At 34.7% G+C, this 10,008-nt stretch overlaps 1 protein-coding gene across 1 annotated transcript in view; it reads right to left on the bottom strand.

The window, feature by feature from the left end:
• Positions 1–6,185: 6,185 nt before the first annotated feature.
• The window catches only part of DBR1 (debranching RNA lariats 1), an 11,877-nt gene continuing 8,054 nt past the window's right edge, over positions 6,186–10,008 (bottom strand). Inside the window, exons 6-8 of the mRNA XM_023538376.1 lie at positions 8,514–8,594; positions 8,109–8,254; positions 6,186–7,660 (exon numbers count right to left, since the gene is read on the bottom strand). Of these exons, the coding sequence (XP_023394144.1) occupies positions 6,967–7,660; positions 8,109–8,254; positions 8,514–8,594 (921 nt within the window). The 3' untranslated portion in view covers positions 6,186–6,966. The remainder of the gene's footprint in view (positions 7,661–8,108; positions 8,255–8,513; positions 8,595–10,008) is intronic.

Consider the following 10,008-nt stretch of genomic DNA (forward strand, 5'->3'; position numbering starts at 1 on the left):
AAAAGAGCATCTCTAAACATTTAGAATAGATAGTAGGAACCACTCAACAGTTTTGTCCTGGCATAGGCACTGCCACTAGAACTAATGAGCACCAACCATTTTCATCTTTTTATTTCTCCAATTGAAATTTATATTCCAGGGAAGGAGCATCCAATTGGTATCACCTAAGTCACATAACTGCCCTTGGACAGGTTGGGAAGGACACTGGGGCAGTAGAGGTGATATCCAAAGAATCTACTACCAGAAAAAGAAATGGATGCTTGCAAACCAAAAGTCAACGACTTCTACAATTTAGGAGTTTGGGGTTTCTACCACTTTAAAGGTTCACCTGTGATATCACCATTTCAGATGCTAGCTTAAACTAGAAACTAACAAAAAGAGTTAGGGAGGGAGTAACAGGGTGAAGTGGTTCAGAATAGGAGCAAGACATCTCTGAGAATACTTTTTGACTTTTGAAACATGTAAATGTTTTACACATTCAAAATTGAAAGGAAAATAAAGCAAGACATGGAAGCAAACTTTTCTTTTACACAGAATATATACACTGCTCTGTCTCATGCTTTCTTTCATTAATATGAATCTGAAACTCCCTTCCTATCAGTTCATGGGAATCTCCCCTCTTCCCTTTTTTTAAATGTACAACTCAATGGTTTTTAGTATATTCACAGAGTGGTGTAACCGTTGCCATAATCTGCTTTTAGAATATTTTATGTCACCCCAAAAAGAAACCCTGTATCCAAGACTAGTCATTCCTCATTATTCACTACACCCTTCCCCTAGCCATAGGCAACCAATTATTTTCTGTTTCTGTGAATTTGTCCAGTTTGGACATTTCATTTAAATGGGAATTATACAACATATGGCTTTTTGTGACTGGATTCTTTCACTTAGCATTATGTTTTCAAGGTTGATCCATGTTGTAGCATGTATCAGAATTTCATTCCTTTTCATTGCTGAATAATATTCTATTGTGTGGACATACACTTTATTTATACATTCATTAGTTGATGGACATTTGGGTTATTTCTACTTTTTGACTATTCTAAAAAATGCTGCTATAAACATTTATATACAAGTTTTTGTGTCCCACATTCTTTTTTAACACTGTATAATTAATTACTCCTTTGGGTGTTTGTACAACTGGTTCTTTCCTGGTGAACATTTAGATTGTTTCCAGTCTTTTGCTATTACAAATAATGCTACAATGAATATTCTTGTGCTTTTGTTTCTTTTATTTGTGGAGATGAATCTTTAGGACCTATTCCTTGTAGTGGAATTACTGCATCTATATAAATTGTTCTTTATATTTTGTGAGGATAAGCCCTCTATCTGTGATATGAGTTGTGATATATTCTTGTATTTTGCCATTTCTCTTTTAATATTGTCTATGGTGTGTTTTGTTTTGCCATTCAAAGTTATCTATTTTTGTACTCACAATGTATAGGTCTTTTCTTTTACTGTTTGGATTTTGAGATAGTTGCAAAAGCTTTCCTCAGTTCCGGGTTATAACAAAATTTACCCATGTTTTCATCTGGTATATATGATTCATTCTTCATATTTAGATTCCTGGTGTATTTAAAGTATAGATAGATGATAGATAGATGATAGATAGATAGATGATAGATAGATAGATAGATAGATAGATAGATAGATAGATAGATAGATAGATATAGGTAGATAGATATAGTTTCTTTCTGTCCATACGGATATCCAGAGGTTCCACCCTATTTAAAACGTCTCTTTCCTCAGTTATTTCAGATGCCACTTAAATCATAAGCTAAAATTTCATACATGTTTGGGCCTTTTTCTGGTCTTTCTGTTCCATTGGTCTGTCCTTTCATGCACCAATACTACATTGTTTTAATTATAGAGGTTTATAGTATGCTTTGATAGTTGATAAGGCTAGCATATATCCATTGCTCTTTTGCAATTTCCCCATCCTAAGTTATTTCTCCACATGAACTTTAAAATCCACTCATCTAGCTCCAGAACAAACAAACAAAAAAAATTTTTTTTTAATTTATTGATATTTCTATTGGGATTATGTTAAAGTTATATATTAACTTGGGAAGAATTGGTATCTTTAAAATGTTGAATCTACCTATCCAAAAATAAGACATGTTTTATCATTAGTTCAAGTCTGCTTTTATATTTTTCAGGTATTTTAAGGTTCCTCATTATAAGTTTTGCACATTTCTTCAGTGTTTCTTTTTGTTGTTTATATCATGTCACTCACTAGTAATTGTGTATGTGAAAACTATTGGTTTGTATGTTAATATATCTTATTATATACGATCTTACTTTACGTACTTATTTTACTGTTTTAGTTTCAGTTTTAATTTCCTTATGTTTTCTATCTAAACGATCAGGTCATCCGCATATGTAACAAAAAAAATTCTGAGATGTCCTAAATTAAAATTACAGCTGCCTGAGAGTGAAAGAAAGATACAGAACAGTTAGCCTGTTAATAGCTGTGAACCGGCTCTGACAAAAGATGGCTCACATTCCTATTTACCTGTTGGAATTCAGGATTTTCAAGTGGCTATTTCTGCAATTATTCAAAACAGGGAATGGCCAAGGAAACTCCCCTTCCTATTTACACATCAATTTTCCAATCTGCTGCCCACAGCTAATCCACAGGAACTGACACCTCTTCATCTTCTCCCATCCCCTTTATCTATAGCTAACATAAGTCATTTCAGAACAGCTTACCTCTTTCTCCCCCCTACTTGATATATAAAAATGCTTGCAAAACTCCAGCACAACAGACATGTCTTTCCTAACTAGCCATGCTGCTGCTGGTGGTTTAGACTCTAAAGGGGACCAAAAGTTTTGCCTTTGGGGATATTGATTTCAGACTGGTTTTTAAAACAAAAGACTGGGAAAGAAACTTTGACCCTCCCCCCACCTTTCCTGCCTAAGAGATTCAGATGGAAAAACCCGCTTCTGGAAGGGAACCTTAGCATAATCACCTGAGCATTAAACAGGAAGATTCTGAGCCCATTGACCACCCTCTCCCCTATTCCCCACCACGCATGTCCCGTTGTTGTCTGGGTTGCTTAGCAAAAATTTACCTCTCATGTGTGTTCCACTCTTCCTCAACCACCTGTAAATTGCCTACTTCCTTTGAAATCCCACCACCGCCCGCCTTCTTCTTTGTCCAAAATGACATATATACCAATTTTGCCTGTCTTTGGAATTTTCACGCTTATTTGAATTCCCCACACACATGTATTAAAATTTAATCTTCTAGCTGCATCTACTGCGAGAATGAAGACCAGTCTCAGCAATCAGACTGTTGACTTTTCAGAAAATGTGGATATCACTCTGAAGAAACTCTCAATTATTGCAAAGGGCCCCAGAGGCACTCTGCAAAGGGACTTCAATCACATCAATGAGTTTCTTTTCAAGGAACTCAGTCTCCCTGAAAAGAAAAAGAAGAGCCTCCGGGTTGACAAATGGGGGAGGAAATAGAAAGGAACTGGCTACTGTTTGCACTATCTGTAATCATGTACAGAACATAATCAAGGGTGTTACACTGGGCTTTTGTTACAAGATGAGGTCTGTGTATGCTCACTACCCATCAATGGTGTTATTCAGGAGAATGGTTCTCTTGTTGAAATTCAAAATTTCTTGGGTGAGAAATACATCCGCAGGGTTTGGACAAGGTCAGGTGTTGCTTGTTCAGTATCTCAAGCCCAGAAAAATGAGTTAATTCTTGAAGGAAACAATATTGAACTTGTATCAAATTTAGCTGCTTTGATTCAACAAGCCACAACAGTGAAAAACAAGAAGATCCGAAAATTTTTGGATGGCATTTATGTTTCTGAAAAAGGAACAGTTCAGCAGGCTGATGAATAAGGTCAAAGTTGTCCACCTACAGAAACACCAAAACGTCGGATGATTCCTCAGACTTTCTTACCTGTGATATTTTAAAGACTCAATAAAAATTGTGTATTGGTTTGGAACTTTTTTCTTAAATTGATTAACCTTTCCAGCTATTTGGTAAGTAAACAGTTAAGTAAATTCTAGTGTGCAAAGAACAATAACAGAGGGAACAGAACAGGATTTTATTCTAGTAAGACTTCATGGGAGGAGAATTGAATCTGGTTTTTGAAGGAATACTGGGTATTTTAGGTAAGAATATGGTACCAGTGACAGGCAACACTAAAGCTATTTATTGGATGCAGAATCTGGGAGGAAATTATCTAATTTTGCAAAGGCATGAATGTGAAATTTTGTGAGGCAAGTGTGCCTGAGTCACTTGTGTATTGCAGTAACTTTTTATGAAAAAGCAGCTGGGAAGTGGAACAAAGGGACACACCTTAGCAAGTGTTGGAAGACGGAGTTGTTTGTGAATACGTGGTTGCTGTAGTCCAGGATCCTCTGAGTGTTATCCTCTATCCTATTTCAGCCATTTACTCCCAGGTCCTAGTCCTGGATATTTTTAAAAACTGATAATCTTCCCATAACCTCTTAATTCCATGTTATACATTAAATATATAATCTTTGGTTTGATGATTATAATGGTTTTTAAGAAATAGATGCCATGTTAAATATAGGATTTGCTTTGAAGTATTTGAGGTGGTGTTGGAGTAGGCATTGTACGAGATTGTTAGTGAAACAAGTTACTTATAAATTTATTTGTTGAAGCTGAATGGGGATTCACTATACTGTTATTAAAGTTTTGAAATTAAAAAAAATAATCATCTTCTTCTGTTAACCTGTTGATTTGATTATTAGCCCAGCTAGAATTTAGGTGGGAAGAAAAGTATTTTTTTTTAGCCCCCACAACTGCATTCCCCAAGACTGGTCTTTTTTGTTAGCAATGGCCTAATAAACCCTTTCTTTTAAAAAGACTTTCAGCCACGGAAGTTAAAATTTTTTAATACATGAGTCCCTTTTGCAATTCTGACTCCCCTCCTTGTTTTCTTTTGTCTGATTGTTTTGCTCTTTCCACCAATACAATGTTAAAATATAATGGCAGTATTGGGTATCCTGGTCTTATTCCTTGACTTTGACAGGAATGCTTACCGTGTTTCCCTGTTATATAAGATACTAGAGTTTACTATTTTAAAAAATCAGAAATGGCCCTTGAATTTTGTCAAAGGCCTTTTCGTCATCCATGAAGATAATTTTGTTTGTCCTCATATCTATTAATATGTGAATTATATGGTTCTTAATATTGAATCGTCTTAGTCATACTATATCATTTGAAAATGTACTATGGATTGTTGGCTAATATTTAAGACTTTCATATCAATATTGATATGAGACTGGCTTGTGGTTTTTTGTGTGCAATCTTTAGCAGATTTAGATAGCAATGTTATACTTGCTTCATAAAAACTGTAAACTTTCATTTTCTATATTTTGGAACAGTTTATATAATCTAGGGATTATCTAGCCTTTAAAAGGTTTGGTGGTTTCCTTCTGAAACCATCCGACCCAAGTGATTTTTGTGGGAGTGATCCTTTGATAACTTTCTCTATCCTATGAAATTTTTTTTTTACTTTCCACCACTACTAGGATAAATTTCAGAAAATTCTAAAACCCTAGGAAATTAATCATCTATTTATCAAATTTATTTATACCACTTATGCAGAGCAATCTTATATTTATTTAAATATCCTGTTTCCATGGCTATTTCTCTCATTTATATCTTTTTTAGTATTTGTGATTTCTTTTTTGATTGGGCAAGCTAGAAGATTGTCTTTTTTTTTTTTTAAAGAACCACCATTTATTAGCTATAACTTATTTTATATCTATTTACCTTCTCTTTTTATCTTTATTAAGAATTTCTGGGGGAAAAATACTAATTATCAGAATATATAGGATTCAGTTAAATCAGTGATGGGAGAAATCCATAGCTTTTAAATATTTTATGTAAATAATGAGAATTAAATAAGTGAATTAAGTATTCAACTCAAAAAAGAAAGTAAATGAAAAAATAGAAAGCAATAAAGATAAAAATTCCAAAGTCCTAGACCTTTTTTGAGTCAAATGCTGACAAGATGGAAACCATGTGTCACATCGTTCTAGAGTGGCACCTGGACTGGCACTGCTGTGTGAGGTTATGAGATCCAGGAACAGTCTTTGGGTTCCATGACTCCTGATCCAAACATCTCCTCAGGTGGCCCGGGCATTTTTACCAGAGACAGAACAAAGGTATAGTTTTTCCACACAGCTCTTTAAAAATACTTTAATACTAGCAACCCATATGCAGCATGAAGGGCAGCATTTGTGCAACTCAACCCTGCTAGTAATTAATACTACGCTGAACTATGCCCAAAATGACCAATATATTGTGACCTATACACAGTAACTATAATCACATTAAAATTAAGGCTAAAGCTAAAATATAATATGTAAAATTCAACATTTATATTAGTCTCAGCAATTCAGTATAAAATTTTAGGTTTACCAATGTTTAGTATTTTTTTCTTGAAATCTTATCTACCATCTTTAATTCAATTCTATTTTAAAGACATTAAGAGCTGACCAGAGAAATTATTTATAATAAATGGAAAGAAAGTATACATAATTATATATACAATAATGACTTAACTTTGTAAAACAAAACATAAATATGCCGTATTTTACTCACAAAAATATTTACAGTAGTAGTAACCCCTGGAAAGCAAAAATCCCTCTTATTCATCTTCATAGTACCACCTGATAGAAGAATGCCTGGCACAAAGTAGGTGTTCAGTAAGTTTTTGCTGAAAAAAATGAAAGTGAGTAATATCTGTCTTCGAAAAAAAGTATACTCGATCAGGTAAATATATGAAATTTTAATGTTTGTATCTGAAACATACAAAGGCCTAAAGGCAAAGTCAATGATACCTAACTAAAATTCTCTGGGTAATTTCATTATTACAAAGTTAAGTCTTGAGTAAAAAATCCAACTCTAAAAATATGGTCTTAAAAATCACATATCTACATATATACTAAGACAAGTGAATTGTCTTATGCTGCATCATCATCATCCACTGCAGCGTAGATGGCTTGATTCCTCCTCTTAATTTTCTTTCTTTGTTCAGGTTCATGTTCATCACTCATCCTCTTCACGGGCACTTCAGTTAAGTCCTTCCCATCTCCCAACTCCACAGCCTCACCAGGTTTCCCCTCTCTACCAATTGGCGAACTCAGTGTATCATCAGAAGATACAAACATGGAACTTGGCAAGATCCTGACATCAGAGAAGCTTGCAGAAAAATCAGAAGCTTGATCAGAAGAAGGTTCTACAGATGCTGTATTTATGTCACTGTGTGCACTCACAAAACTATCTTCATCTTCTTCCTCTTCATCTAACATTATTTCGTCTGGATTAACAAAGGACAGGGCAGATGTGTCTGTGTTATATTCACTGGGATCTTCCCCAGAGTCATTACTCTCCCCTTCATCCTGCTCTTCATATTCACCACACAAGTGATGTTCCTCCTTGGCCTTCTGAAGGCTGACATTAATGTCTGTGATTCCAAGTTTGGCACAAAATTCAGTAGTCTGAGGATTGATCCTATGAACCAACTGCATTTGTGTCTGTGGCTTGTTTGGGTCATAACAAGCAGCCGTCACACTAAAATTATACGGAACTTTGAGGTCATGATTCAATTTTTCCAATACTTCATTCATAGCTTCTTCTGTTGCACTATAATCCCATCTATAAAAATCCAAAACAATAGCCTTTTATATTTTATCAGCTTTAGCTAATAATGATGAAATCTAACTATGGACTTCAGGTACAAGGATAAAATATAAATCATATATCAAAATTCCACTTAGTAAAATTATAGTTAATTTAGCAAAGAACATTTTGAAATAAAAACAATTCTTAGAAAAACATGTCCTTAACTCATACCCTAAAGCGAGTATAAATTATTTTAATCTGTGAACCAATCTCCACCATATTATAGTGTGTGCACACTTATCACTTATACATTTATTTGGATTAGTGCTCAATAGTCCACTTTCTTGTAAACTTTGAATTGTACTTATATTCATTTAATAGTAATTCCCTTAATCAAAAAAAAAAAAAAAAGTGTGGTGGGGGGGGACAAATACTGTGCATGCAACAGAGAGGGAAAGTCCTAAAATAAGGTGAGACTTACCTTGTATGCAGGCCATTATTTTCAGGCATATTCCACAGGCGCCCAGTCACATTAACAAGACTGTTCGTAGCCCTGAGAATGGTGAGCCATTCAATATCATACTCTAAGTGATCAGGAGCATTGGGGTCATGATCTATTTCTATTACCTACAGAAAGAAATTGGTAATTTTAAGAAATACATATCTACTCTTAATAGTCTATGGATTTCAATATAACATTAAAATTTAAAAGAATTTTAATTTAGTAGCCTAAAAATATTGACATAACATAAATATCTCCAAAGAATTCTCAGAATACATAAATTACAAAAAGCACAAATTAGTAATTTAGAAAAGGAAAATTAAAATTTTTTTAATCATTGGAAGAGTAAAAAAATATTGCAAAGTTATTTCATTTTCTTTTTACCTGAAGAAAGTCTCTATGTGGTAAGCATTTGTCCAAAGCTAAAAATTTGGTTGCTTTGGCAGTCTGTCCTTTATCCTTCGCCTAGACAAAATGAACCATGATTTAAGAAAGAATGTAAAACATCATAGGTAATTTATACATTGAATAGGATATAAATAATTTTTGTTACATATACCCCCCAGTTGTGTGTCAAAGGGACAACTGTTACTTTTCTATAGCAAGTTACTTCTATACCCGCTTGTACAGCAATGGTCACTGAAACTCTCTGGGCTTTAATTTCCTTACAAAAGTCAAAATAGAAACTAATGATGATGATGTTAAAGCATATAACACACACATAAAGCATATAACACAAGGATTAAAGATAACAGAAGAGCTTAAAAGTAAATTGGCAGAGCTAAAACTATACAACCTTTAGAAGAAATCATAGAAGAAACTCGTTGTTACCTTGGGTTTCTTAAAGATTTCTTAGTTACAACATCAAAAGTAGATGCGATATATCCACAGAATGAAATACTATTCAACAATAAAAATGAATGAAGTACTGGTACATGCTATGGCATAAATGAACCTTGAAAACGAACAAATCAGATCAAAGAATCCAGATGTTAAAGACTATATATTTTATGATTACATTTATGTGAAAGGTTCGGAGAGGGCAAATCCTAGAGACACAAAGCAGATTAGCGGTCGCCTGGGGCTGAGAGTAGGAATGTGGATTGACAGCAGACACGAAGGATCTTTTGGGGCTATGGAAATATTCTAAAATTGGAACATGTGACGTTTGCACTAAAAATCACTATATTATACACTTAAATGAATGTTATGTAAATTATATACCAATAAAGCTAATTTAGAAAAGTAGATTGTCAGAAAGAAACATGGTGGGAGGGTCATGAGCATGAAGGTCATAGTGGAAGCAGTAAGAAAGCGACTCAATGAAAATAGTGAGGCACATGGAGGAAAAAAGACAAGGAAACAAGTTATCGGACGACCTGCTGAAGACTAGGGATCAAGTCAGTGTCGAAGAGGGATGAAGAGAGGTGAAAGCAGAGGATGAAGAGAGATTACAGGCAGAGCTTGGCAGCAGGGCAGTTCTAACATAAGGTGATGGTGGTGGGGAAGGGGCCGAAAGAGAACACTGGCAAGATGAGAAGAGGCTGAGGAGCCAAGAAAAAGGGATCAAGTATGTCATTAATGCAGAAAGAAAAGTCCCTGAGGCTGACCACAGAAGATGGAGTAAGGGAAAAGTAGCAAATCAGATAGTTCAATAAAAATCCAAGATTGTCAAGTAGCCCTAAAAGACAGAAGAGAATAATAGAGATGTGGAACAGGTGACAGATATAAACAGATGACTTGTACTTTAACACTGGCCCAAAGGAAAATGAAAGCAGTAACCTTGCCTCCTCCCAGTGAAACTGGGGAAGAATAAGCCCACAACAGAAAGGCCTTACAGGAGTGTTTTCCAAGAGAACCTTCCAAACTGTTTGAGGAA

This window comes from Pteropus vampyrus, unplaced genomic scaffold (genome assembly GCF_000151845.1).
Source record: "Pteropus vampyrus isolate Shadow unplaced genomic scaffold, Pvam_2.0 Scaffold220, whole genome shotgun sequence".
NCBI classification, from domain to species: domain Eukaryota; kingdom Metazoa; phylum Chordata; class Mammalia; order Chiroptera; family Pteropodidae; genus Pteropus; species Pteropus vampyrus.